Here is a 13,967-nt window from a genome sequence, read left to right on the forward strand (position 1 = left end):
CTTAATTCTGCATTTCTGCAGACTTTGCCTGAGAGAATTACCCAAGTTCACTGCATTATGACTTTAAACCACAGGATTACTGTGGTCACCAGGGGATACCAAGCAGCGTAAAGAAACGGTTATCAACTGCCATAAAATGGAAAATGGGATCAAAACCCAAACGTTAACATCACAAGAAAAAATATATTTACACGTAAATATAAACACATAGTTAACTGGTGATTCAGAACCAGAACTGTGTGTAGCTATTTGTCCTATGATGAAATCAAAACCTGCTTTCATCAGATCTGATCCAACATCACAACAGCAAGTGAAGGGAGAAAATACACAAACCCACAACTGTAAACTAATGCTTTGGCATCATCAAGGTAACAAGTTTGTCAGGTTAGGTCAGACAAGTCTGTGAGGGTACAGGGCTTAGGCCTTTGGGGGGACATTGGGATTGGGTCCAAGTGTGTACCAGTCATGCTCATCACTTTTTTGTGTACCCTGGAAACACAACAACCATTGTTGCCTGTGTAGCACATTTCTGTATTTGGTTGTGTTGCGTGTTTTTGCAGCACAAGTGTTGTCAAAATGATTAAGATATTTCCTGAATTTGTTTGTGTTTTGTTTATTTGCATGTGTTTTGAGCTCTTACTGTAAGTAAGAACCTCTCAGAAGTTTCAAAAAATAAATGTCTGACTGTGGCAATCTGTTATATTTTTACAATTTTACATCGATTCACTGGTTAAAAACTTGCAGCTACACATAGTGATACATGTATGTGGCCTTATGCAAAATGTGAACTTGATGTTGATAAATATGTAAACACAGGAAGCTCCACTGTCACTGAAAATAAGTATAAATCAGTCCAGGGAACAGTGCTCTGCAGTAAACAGGCAGTGAGGCCAAGTGACCGGCCCAGCTGCACAGCACTGGAAAGCACTGTTGAACCCCAAATGTGATTAAAATATGCCCTTTCAACACAATAATTATAGTGTTATTGAACATTTATCACACAACACTCCAGTTAATAGTCCATTGGATGCTTGATGTGGGTGCTCATACACTTGCTTGTTTATATTGTCGCCTGCCAGATTTGCTTTCACATGAACTGGAAGAAGCAGAACAATGGGATTATTATAGCTTCAGCTTAAAAGGGTTGATGAGGGTTGTTGCTTTTTGTTTTGGGGAAAAACAAGGAAAAGAGAGCCCATGTTTAAAATAAACAGCGGAAACTTGCATTCATTATTGTGGATGTTTTGACAAAGTTTAATGCTACCTGTTTTTTATAGAAGCAAAAGCTTTTCAGATATCCAGTGCTGACTCAGCAAATGCATTTTTTCTACTTAAATTTTCTACCTTTTTTTAAACTATTTTTGAAACTTTGCAGAGATCAGTTGTTTTAGACAGAATAATGCTCGGTGTAACGTCTGCTAAAGGAGATCCTCTCATGATAGAAATGATGCTGAAATCATGACGTGAATTGTGTTAATACTGAAACTGATGGTGGTGCTGTCGTGATTTTTCACATAATTTATTTTGAATGAATCCATTAGAAACTGCAGTACGTGGGTGTAGAAGAAATGAATGTGGTGAGCGTCAGTGTTTGAACATTGTGAACCAGCTTGGAACAATGTCGCATATCGTCTCTTACAGGATGATTGGCAGAATCCTGCAGGTATTCATGCAGGTTTTCATAACATGACATCAGTCTGGGGATGTTGTATATTGCAGAAACTTCTCTGGTGTCTGTTTCTTATTAATACACACATTAAATCAGTATGAGACGATTTTACTGATAGGAAAGGACAAAGAATCCACTCCCTACCTACTTCCACTCCGTTTGCCACATTAAATGTCATCCCAAACCAAATAGTGGGGAGTGGGTGGGTTATAAAACCCTTAAAGAGTGACTCAACATCAGTGCTGACGTACTGACCACTTTCAACACATGTGTTGTGTTCTTCATGGAAGATGGAAGTATGACTTTACTTGTAAACTGCTCAAACTAAGACAGACATTTACCTTTAACACCTTTAAGGTCACATTGTATGTAGGATCACATACACCCTGCTCTAGTCTAGAAAATGGTCTACGTGTTCATTTGATTGTAAAGTTTTGTATGTTTACAGGGACTGATGCAAAAATCAAGCAGCTGACAAACATCAGAGTTAAAAAGGGAGATGTTTCCAAAAACAGAAGTTTTATTTGTGAGTGACAATGGTTTACAAAAAGTTTCAACAGTTCTTGAGGGTGAGTTTCATTCAGAAGCTTGCTGCTGTATTTATAACCTGCACCTTAAAGAGGGGTGCTACGCTCAGCTGACTACAAACAGCGGTAAACTGTGTGAGGCAGTGGGAGTGGGTTAGGGTCCCTGTTTGAAAAGGCTGTGTGGTGCAGACATTGATGACACAGAAAAACTGCTTTGTGCACATACTGAATCATCTCAATTTTTGACTGGGAGCAGATGAGATGAGCCCATTTCTGGGAGAGTTATGTGACGTTTCACGCTGAATCACACCCTTGAAGTGGATATTGTCTGTTTTTAGGAGTGACGGGACTTGTTAACACAGACCACAAAAATGCCAGAGATATAGACGTCAACCTGTGGGCGATGACCGACCAGGAGACAGGAGAGTACGGGGTGAGTTAATCATTTACTGTTACCATTGCTCAATTGATTTGTGTTTAATGTGTTTGTGATTATCAGCAGAGTTTGATGAGGGGAGTCATAGAGTGCTGCAGGAATGATGAATTTTTGTAGGCCAACCATGAAGTTAGCATCACCATGGTTTCCTCGGAGAAAAAGCCAATGGGCTTTTTCCACTGGCTTTTGGATTATTTCAGAAAATTATCTCTGTGATACTGACACATTTTGTTCGGCAGGATAATCTTCACAAATAAACATCACTTTTTTCATTTTTGAAGCCTAAATACAAACACCAGAACTACACTACAGTTGCATGATGTTATTGTTACCCCTACTAAACTTAGTGCATAATTGTGCATAATTTGAATTAGTTCTGACCTCCTCTACAAAAGCCTTTTCTCTTGGAAAGTTAGTAATAATTTGCAAGAGTGTGAGTATAAACACAACGACACTGTAGGTCTAAGGTGGACTGGTGAGTAGGTTGGTTTTCATGTTAACCTCTGCAGTTTCATTTAGCCACTTAGCAACTAGCCTTTTTTAAGACAGGTAAAAGTTTAAAAAATAATTGCTGGGGTATTTACTGAGGTAATTTATGTTGTGGAATAAAATGTGAAAATGTCTTGAGCTTATGTTAACCACAGACCTTATTTCAGGCATCCAACCAAAAACCCATTCAAAAAACCCACTGACTTCAGGATGCGGTAACTGGAGGAGCAAAAGTGCAAACTCATTACCAGGTGTTAGGACTCATCCCCACAGCACTGTATAAGTGTCTGAGCTGACACTTTGCTGTGGACTAGTCCTTTAGAGAAATAATCTTTTGCTGTTGCTTGTGATCACACACCTCCTCTGTCTGTCGAAGTATCATCAACGAGAAGAGGTGATGTTGGTTTTAGATCCACAGCAGAGAGCAGAGTGTTTGGCTGAATGGACCAAAATCTCTGATAACACTTGACTGAATTTCCATAAATTCCACAGAGTGCAATGATAGTCATTAAACAGATTTTGGACATTTTGTAAGAAAGTTTAGATTTAGGTTCCACGCACCCCCTTACAAAATGGAGAGTGGGGGCAGTTTATAAACTGATTTGGTATGGAGACATTTTTGTTGGGTATGGACGGGGCCGATAAACGAGGGAGGGAGGGTCTCAGTAGACCTTTTTCTTCATACCTGCTCATTTTAATGGCGTTATTACCACGTTAACCTTATTCTTTACATTTTTTTATACTAGGCTGATATTTGACACACCTGGTTCGCATCTTGCCTGGGACATTTAATGCATGTTGCTCCCCATTTATCTCTGCCCTCATTTCTTCTCATCTCTCTACTGTTCTGTCAAATTAAGGAATAAATCACTTCTAAAAACAGTTAATGAAAGACGCTAGAGCAATATTAAACTTCACTTAAACCAAAGCCATACAAGAACCTGACCTGTCCTTGCTGTCCAGAATTTCTTATATGTATATATAGATGTGGAAAATCAACTGCTGATGAACTTTGTCGAAATAAAATTTTCTCAAATCTGAAATAAATTCAGAAAATCAAATAATAAGTAAACAAGACTGCAAATCTAACCAGACATTAGTAGCCAGCTTTCAGTACTTTGTACCACTAAAGTAGTAAGGTCTGACACGAAGATAGAAGAATAGATACTAGAAAAATAAATCTGGGACACACAAATACTTGTGAAAAAAAATGTAATCATGATTTTTAAACTGTTTTCTTCGGGGGAGGACTCACTTATGATGGCTTCTTACCTGAATTGACACAGAGAAGTTTCCTTTTGTAGGGAACGAACTGGACTGACCATTATATGATGATTGTAGATTTTCTGTTAAATATTATGCTTTTGTTTCCTTGTGCACTTCAATGTTTTCATGTAATGCAATTTATAAATGTAATTTTACATATTGTAGACCATTATTGAGGACAAGTTAATGAGCTAAAGCCTTTTAAAGATGTTTTGAGCGCTCTTTAGCATTTGTATGTGGTAAATTCCCTAAAGAAAAGAGTTACAAGCATGTTAATGCCCATAACTGCTGTAATGATTAAATGATTGAATAAGAGTTAGTGATATATAACACTATTGTGTAGAAATACAAAACAGTCTTTGTTGTCATCTATCTCACCAGGGACCTTCGACTTGGAGCTCTTTAATGAATTATTTTTACTCTCAGTATGAAAGGTTGTGTCTCTAATTGTTGTGATGAGAACTTCATCAGAATAGTTTTCAGTATAATCAGTTATGTGTAGTTTAAAACTTCAGCCTTTGCTTCTGTTTGGCAGCACATGGACATTACTGTTTTGGAGATATTCTGCAGTGCTGACTTCTGTAATGGAAAATGCATAAAACCTCAAATGTCCCTCACAGTCTGATGAAAATATTTGTGTATGTTGTGCTCTGCGAACACTGCTGTGAACCAGTGTTCAGTGAGGGTAGAAGAAGTGGGTTGGAAACATTTGACTTCAGTTAGAATTTCATAGCAGTCCTTAGAGGCCGTCAGCGTGACTTCCTGGTCTCATTTATCCTCAGCTTTTAATTGGTTGATTCATATGGCTGATTGACCTGAGTCGCCAGCAGCCTGGTTGAAAACATCACAGAACGGTTTTAGCTTTCAGGACCTCAGACTTTTGAACATGTTGTGTAGATGACGATACATTGACTTCACTTTCAAAACAGCATATCCATCTATCACAATGATTCAGGCTGATTCATTGTGATGGACGGCTTCACATGTCAACAGAAAAAAAAGAGTCCATCATAATCAGATTCAAGATTACATTGTAAGTACTTCTTCTCTGGATGACCATAGTTTTTTATTTTTTATTTAATTTTTTATTTTTTATAGATCTTTACCCTTAATGGTGTGATCTTAAAGTCAGCATACAAATCTTATATTTTGAGGACGAGAGTAAACCCAGCAGGCACGAAGCTGGCCACCAACGTTATTAGATGTTGTTATTTGGTTGAATGGAGGTTGTGACGTCAGGTGACCAAACTTCAGTGTCAGGACGACGTCTAATGCCAACGTTAATTTGATGTAGAATACTGACGCCAGCTGACGTTGATATTTTGTTGGTTTTAAGTTGTGCTGTTAAGTTACCAAAATCAATCTCTCTCATGTCAAAGTAATCTTGACACAAAAATGTTGACATTCTAATCGTGAGCAAAACACAACCTCCACTAAACATCAGCTAAACATCACAGTGTCAGTTAGCGAATGTTGGGGAGTACGTCAACCCGACGTCAACCCGATTTTCACTTCCAACCACATTTTTTTAGATGTTTAAGTTGGAGTGAAATGTCTTTCTGACGTTATATTGAGATCTGGTGCCAGGAGGGTGCCTACAACAGTGGGGAGATACACCACCTTTGGTTCTGTTTGTCATGGTTTGGGCTTGTGAAGAGACATCTCACTACTACGCTGCTGATTTAGCATTGTAAACCTATAATACTGTGGGACTCAAGATGGACAACATATTTGTGCTGTTGTACTCCCCAGCACCTGTAAACAGACTTTAATGGAGTTCTCCTTTCATGCAAAAGTGTTGACTGTTATTTTAGACCAGTGATTCTCAAACGTTTTCACGTCAAGAACCCCTAAACTGACACAAATAAGACCACAGACCCCCACCTGATAAGATATTTGGTTTTTTATATTTTTTACACAAAGTGCTTGAAAGTTATGACCAACATACTCATACCTTCTGTCATTATGTTACTTATAGATGAAATAGTGAAACTAAATCATTCCCCTTTTTGCTTTGGACCCCTAGGACCCCACTCACTTTGAGAACCACTGTTTTAGACATCAGTGTGCTTTTCCTATTTCAATATGATGAACCTTTGTCCACATAGGCCTGTGAATATTCTCATTTGTCCAGGTCATAGTATCTCAAAGGAGTTTTAAATAAAGAAACTGGACTTGGTTATTTGTCTAGGAAGACGTTTCACCTCTCATCCTAGAGGCTTCATCAGTTCTTTCTCGCACCTGACCAGGCTGGGACCTGGTCAAACGTCTTCCTAGACAAATAACCACGTCCAGTTGCTTTCAATTTAAAACTCCTTTGAGACTTTGTCCACATGTATTTTCTCTTATTTATTTAGCTGCACTGAATATGAACTAAATTGTCCTGCTTGCAGCCTAAACGGTATTCAAAGTTGTTGGAGGAGATTTTTTGGCAGCAGAGTGCAGTAAACAAAGCCCCTGAACTGAAATACACGGTGCTATTTCAGACTGTGCAGCCTCTGCCCCTTCTGCATTGTTTTGATGACCCTCTGTGGGGGTGACGGCCTTCAAGGTTTCAGCAGAGGGGACACAACATGCTGGGAGCAGGGGTGGAAAAAAACTCCTCCAGCTAGTAAGAAATACAAGAGTCATGTTTCACTGCAGGACAACAGATGCTGCTCATGAAGCTGTCCCGTCAAAATAAAGCTCACACACTCAAGCTGTTCAGGGTGATGGTCAAACTTTGCTTGTTAACGTTAACTTCTTGATTAGCTTATGTGTTTTGATTATAGGAAACCCTAAATGTTACTTTTAAATGAACATTAATGCCTGTAGCATAGTACTGTATACAATGACCAGTCTAATTAGCTGCTGAAACCAAACTGAGGTGAATATTTTTTAGCCCAGTTACTATGAGATCACAACTTAAGCACCTCGTTATCTTAAGAAATCAAAATGTTCTCTCATGATTGGGAGTTAATTGATTAAACTAACACATGAACTTCATTTTCTAAGCTTGTTATTGAAAGGTCTTGATTTAAATTTTGAATTTGAATTTTATCTTAAGATAGGTTAAATTCCTCATTAGGGGGCTTCACATAACAGACCTTCACACAATCTTCTGACAATTAAATAATTATGTCAAAAAATTAGGATGACAAGAAAATGTTTGAATTGAAGGTAACAAGATAATTAATTGGTGGGAATTTTGAAAAACATTGTCAGATTAATGCTGTTTCTAACACACGTAAAGGAAAAGCGTGACATCTTTTTTTTTCACTGTGAAGTAACCAGACAACCACACTGTGTATGTGTGCATGAAACAAACTGGATATGAAATGAAATGTTAATTATTAAAATTTAGACTTGCTGGTAGGTGGATCTTTTAAACTCTGGACGGAGCTAGCTGCTATGCCAGGCTAATCACCTGCTGTCTCTACCTACTCTGTGGACATACAGACACCTGCCAAATTACTCAAAACCGCCTGTGGCTATTTCTGCTACAGTGGTTGTCTTCAGGACCACATTTTGACATGATTTTGACACACGCACACACACACACAGACTCACAGGGTGAAAACAATAGCAGCCCCGTGGTCACGGCTTGTAATAATGAGTACTCATGGGTCATAACGTCAACGTGTTGAAAGACGTCCTGGTGTGATGCAGGATGGTAAACACTAGGAATGTGTTTCCCTTTTTCAAACTGATGAGAGATTCAGTGAGACATTGCATTTACTAAGACAAAGAAATTATAAATGACTATAGTGTCTTTATATTCATCCATTTCAATCGTTGTATTCCTCTGTGTTTGCAGATTGTTGCGTACTACAATGGAACCATGAAAGAGATCATTTGGTCCCAGACAGAGAAGATCCACTGGCCCAGCGGGGGCCCACCGCTGGATAACCCCCCCTGTGTGTTTTCCACAGACGACCCCTCCTGCAATGATGGTATGACAACTCTGTCTCATCCATCATACCAGGACACTATTCAGAGTTAAACCTGCCTGCAGATGATTGTAGCCTATGTGTCTCTGAAGTGAAGTGTTAAGGTAGTAGGTAGGTTGACTGACTGATAGATTTCAGGAAACTGCATGAAAAGAATTGTGACTAGGAAGTTCATGCACAGCACTGACATCAAGTGAAATTATCTCACGCTTAACTGAGATAGCAAAATAAATCCAGCCCTTACTTGGGTAACATCCTTGTTTTCCTCTGGCCCAGTATACGCCCAGTTTTTACAGCCTGAATTTGGCTCATACACATACAGCTTGACTGTCAGATGCTATTTTCAATTCTGGAACACACAGAAAATCTTCCAGTTGTCAGCCAATACCGGAAGAAACAGCCAAAATCTGCACAAATGTGCAAATATATGGGCCAGACTCGGACCAAGAACCTAGTCATATGTTGGGCCAGAAGTTTCATTTTGCTAAGAATGTGAAACAATTTACGTCTATCAATCATTTTTTTATTGCCAATGTGTGAACAGATTGTAACGTTACTAAAAATGAGACCTTCTCCGACTTTGTGGGATGTCTAACAGCCTGTGGACTGATTTATACAGCGGACTCAGTACTCGCTCCTCAGTGCCTTACCTCAGTGCCTCTCTTCCGCTCCCCTACAGCAACAACAGAGTGAAACACTAGCCAATGTTAGCTGAAAAATGGAGTCTAACATCTCACATCAACAAACAACTGGCTCTCAGCGCAAAACAAAGCATCTCTTCTTTAGGACCTCTTACTTTGTAGATTTTTTTATGTGCATTATCTTATATAATAACAAATATTATTTCTAATAATCCTTTTCATTCAATAACCATTACTGTTATTTATCATTCAGCAAATTTAGCTCCGCTGACATTGGTGAGTCTCTTGGTGAGAGCTAGATAGTGATAAAGCTAGCTAGCAAACGCAGATGTATCATACAGAGAATGGATTAGTCAATGTTACTAGCCCGTATTGTGCTAGCTGGCGAGCTGATATTATGCATTAGGAATCCTGCTTCAAAAAACATGATGTCAAATAGTCTCACATCGTCAAACCTGTCTCCACGCTTCATTTTAATCCTGTGCCAGCACTGGAGAGTCAAATACAATCTATACTCTCAAATATAGTTTATAGTCAAACTATAATCTAACTTAAGTTACCTTATATGACTGATTCTGACTGAGCTGGTAAAAACACTGATGGACCTGGCAAAAAACCTGAAAACTCTCTGTACCGGGATTGGAGCCAGTGCTCCCCATGGCCAGTTGGCCTGTGCTCTGGTCTCATCTCTTTCTTTGTTGGAGCCTTTTTACAAAAAAGTGATTTCTTCAGTGGATGAAATTCTGTAAGGTCACTTGCACTGTGTCGGCTTGCGTGTGGTCGTGCCTGTGTGTTTATAAATGTGGGGAGGGAACATGCACACGTACGTGCATGGCCGGACGCACGTGCTCCCGGACCAGCAATCAAAACAGAGAACAGAGAAGCTCCGATTACAACACACACAGAGGGGATGTGACTTCATTATACGCTCATTACCATTACTCCACTATATCTTTACATAGAAAATAGTTGTTTACTGCTATATTAGCATTTAAAATCTTGTTTACAGAACCTTTAACGGCCACCAGTGTCATCAGATGGATGGTACAGGGCACTTTGTTTATATTATCACAATCTCTACAGGGCCTGTGATATTTTCATGTTGACGATGCAAGGATGTGTTGTTTTTCGTCAATTTCATCCCAGTTCTTTGCCTCAATGAGGTGAAAGAGCAAATCTAGAAGTGTAATATTTGCTTGAATAATAAGCAGTGTGAAAGATAAGTGCTGGAAATGGTCTTTGGTGTATGAACAGAGTGACAGTTTCAGAGGGAAATGTCACTGATGATAAACTGTGGAGGAAAACCACTGCAATTATAAATGTATTTTGGCATGAAGGATGGATAATGAGGGGAGGAGCAATAAATCTCTCTGTCCCAAACTCTGAAGCCATCCCCAAATAATTCACAGAGTTGAGAGCCTGGATGTCGCCCAGTGTTACATTTACCACCAAGCACAGTGAATGCTCTGGAATTTGCAGAAACATATTGACGACTAGTTTCACAGTTTCACATCCTGTACGGACATAAAGTAGAATGACAACAGCATCTTTTTTAAGAGAATGAGATTATTGGACTCAATTATAAGCTTGGGAAAGCTGCAGGTAATATCAAACTGTGCAATCCCAATACCAAAGAACCAAGGGTAGCTTAAGAGTAAATCACTGTTATCAAAAATAAGCAATTAAAAATAAGAACATTTTTTTACTCATATGCCAGAAAGAAAGAAACAAAAACAGCGGATACACTCAATCTAGAAAAATACACTCAATCTAGAAAAATATATATCACTCGGTGATTATCATCAGCGTGTTATCATGTAGTGTTGATGCTGTCTTGATGTTAATTGCTCATGGGTTGTGTTTTTATTCTGCAAAACTGTTGAAACACTTACGAACAATGAGACTGATGAAGTTGCATAGCAGGAGGTTTGACAGTGACGTTACAAATTGCATTTCATGAATTCAGCTCTGTACAACAGACCTGTGCTCACTCACTGTGTTTGGAAACCGGTTCCATAGTCGCCTAAGATGCTGCTCAGAAGTGCTGGGTGGAGGGATAAATGGTTTAATTGAGAAATACTACCAGCATGTAACTCTTCTTAAAACCACAAATTATAATTTTACACCTGTGTTTGTGTATGGAGTAACCAAACGAGTTACAATGTGTAAAAGAGACGGGTTTAGAGATGCTGGAGGTAGGCACTTTGGTTGGTTGGTCCACCACTTTGGTTCAGACTGAAATATCTCAATATATCTACTCAGTGGATTACCACTGAAATTTTGTAGAAACATTCATGTCCCCAGAGGATGAACTTTCTTGCGACACCATGAGGTTGACACTTGTGGTTTCGAGTAAAATGTCTCAACAGATGTTGGATGGATTCCCATGAAATTTGATTAATTTGCAAAATTTATGACGTTCCCAACAGTGTCAGCTCTTACCTGCTAAACATTAGCATGTTAGCATTGCTGCTGTGAAAATGTTAGCATGTACTCATTTAGATCAAAGCACCACTGTGCTTAAGTGCAGCCTCATAGAGCTACTAACATGGCTGTAAACTTTTCTTTCACCTTGGATGGAGGCAAGCAAATGTTTAACTGTAATGGTTTCTCTTTTACTGCATTTGCAGGTAAGAGAGCACCATGACAAAATACTATGACTATGTGGTGGCTGAGATTTCGACAAATCCACATTTAGAATTCATAAAAAATCCATGATGGTGAATATATTGACATCTGGCTGCACAATATGCAAAAAATATATATATTGTCTTATTATCATATTATTTAGGCAGATATTGTCATTGTAATATGAGTCACATTCAGTTGGAATGATTGTTTTTGCATTTTATTTTCACTGAAAAAAAATTCAAGATGGTGATAATGATGTGACTTTTGTTGGGGCTTGTCCAAACAAACAAGTTCCACAGCAACACTTAATGTGCTAACAATGCACAACAATGTTATGACATATTTTACATTTATCAAAAAAATTGCAGCTCCTGCAATTTGGATATTGCACCATATTGCCATTTCAATTATATTTCAATTAACTGTGCAGCCCTAGTATGTACTGTAGTTTTCAGAAATGCATAGATCTACAGATCCACATAAATTTGAACAAAACTTCAAATTTTCACATAGTGAACCTGACGAACAAATCTGCTGGTGTTGATTAGAGTTAGAAAATCTATTTCTCCATTGATGAGTATCATCCTATCTGCCTGGCAGGTGGGACATTTAGTCTCCATCAGGGTTTTGAAATAAAAATCAGAAATGTCAGATCGGTGCAACTGTGTGAACTTGTTGCTGGTGTTTGCAGCTGACAGATTGCTAAAGCAGTGCAGCTGTACTTCAGGAAGTCACAGCTGTGTTTTACACAGCACACTCACTTTTTTATTTTCTCTTTGAAAGATATGAATGTGAACATCTGTTGAACATATGAGAGACAACTGAGTGTGGAATCCGTCTCCTGTTTCCAGGTCATCTGCCAGTTCTGGGTATCGTGGCTGTGGGATCCGGCTTAGCGCTCATCATTTTTGGAATCTCCAGCTTCCTCATTTACAGGTGAGTTTGAGCTCATCGAGCTGACACTTCCTCTCTGTGCTGCTTTTAGCTCAAATGACAGACGTTTTTTATTTCTATTTCAGAGAGAGAGAGAGAGAGAGAGAGAGAGAGAGAGAGAGAGAGAGAGAGAGAGACATGTTTGAGACAGGATTTATGGGTCGTGCTGCTATAGGTGCCAGTGTGGTATTTACACGATTGTTGCCACAGCAACGGCTCAGCAGGTGACGGTGTTAAAGCAGCGGTGAAGTGTGTTTAAGCTGCCAAATGAGCTCATATACTGGCCCCAGACAACCCTTCCCACTATTCTCATTTAATGATCATTAGTGTGTTCATTAAGTTTATTTTCTTTACTCTGGATTAAAGCTAAAAGCCTCCTATTTTAATAATTCACACACTGCTGATGTCAGGTGGAAAACATCAGTCTCTGTTATTCCTGTACTTCTCTCAAAGCATTACATGTTTGCTTGGTGGTTGGTATAAATCTTTTGGCTTATAAAAACCTTTAAAATCCTATTAGAAGAGCACGAAGATGCCTGGTTTTAAATTTGAAAACACCGCAAAACAAACCTTTACATAGCAAAAATCTCAATCCAGTGAAGTAATTTCTGTCTAAAATTGAGAACTAAATTGTACAACTGAAAACATCTGCCACTGTGGTGAGATTATTTTTAATGTGCTTCCAATATAAATCAGTTTGCTAGAATCGAATCCTTTTTTTTTCTGTACTCCAGCGATGTGGCTTATTTGGATGTTTCCAGATGAATACTGATGGTTGTTTCCAGACATTGTTGAAACAAGCTGGACGTGAGGTTTTTTTTTTTTTAACCCTCTCAAAGGTTTCATTGGGGAGTTTTCCCTTATCTAAACCAAGGGTCTAGGATAGTGGGTGATGTATGCTGTGATGTGATTTTAGGTTATATGAATAAAAGAGAGTTGTCTTAAATGTGGCTGTGGACTGTGTGGCTGAGGTCATGTTCTCATCATTGTTTCTGGGAATTTCGGGATTTAACGTCACGTTTACTGATAATTATTTAACACAGTATCTAGATCATCATGTAGTGAGATTAAATATATCCGAAATCTTACTAAAGAGTTAAAAGAATGAATATAAAGTGTGGAGAATATAAAAGCCAGAGAGATTTTTGGTGTCAAGTGGAGCATTTTGTGAAGGGGGGTTGGGGTCACGCTGGAGGAATTTGCACTCATGACCTCGATGTTTCTAAAATCCTGTCTACAGCCTTGAAACAAGTTGAATAAAATTCAAGCTTGGTTAAATAACTTACTGCTCACGGCCGACTTTTGATTTTTGATACTTTTATGACTCCACAACGGGTAAAAACAACTGATGGTGTAATAAGACGGAGATGTTTTGCGGTGTATTGTTCGCTGAATTCCAAAAAATCTTGAGGTGGTCTGTAAAAGCTGCAGAATAGATGAAATTAT

General features: G+C 38.7%; 1 protein-coding gene across 1 annotated transcript in view; it reads left to right on the plus strand.

The window, feature by feature from the left end:
- The window catches only part of npr2 (natriuretic peptide receptor 2), a 68,746-nt gene that overhangs the window by 16,194 nt on the left and 38,585 nt on the right, over positions 1-13,967 (plus strand). The window contains exons 5-7 of the mRNA XM_071467016.1: positions 2,535-2,629; positions 8,184-8,319; positions 12,440-12,524. Coding sequence (XP_071323117.1) covers positions 2,535-2,629; positions 8,184-8,319; positions 12,440-12,524 — 316 coding nt within the window. The remainder of the gene's footprint in view (positions 1-2,534; positions 2,630-8,183; positions 8,320-12,439; positions 12,525-13,967) is intronic.

This window comes from Trachinotus anak, unplaced genomic scaffold, assembly GCF_046630095.1.
Source record: "Trachinotus anak isolate AG129_WGS33_773 ecotype Australia unplaced genomic scaffold, CSIRO_AGI_Tana_v1 ptg000028l, whole genome shotgun sequence".
Taxonomy (NCBI): Eukaryota; Metazoa; Chordata; class Actinopteri; order Carangiformes; family Carangidae; genus Trachinotus; species Trachinotus anak.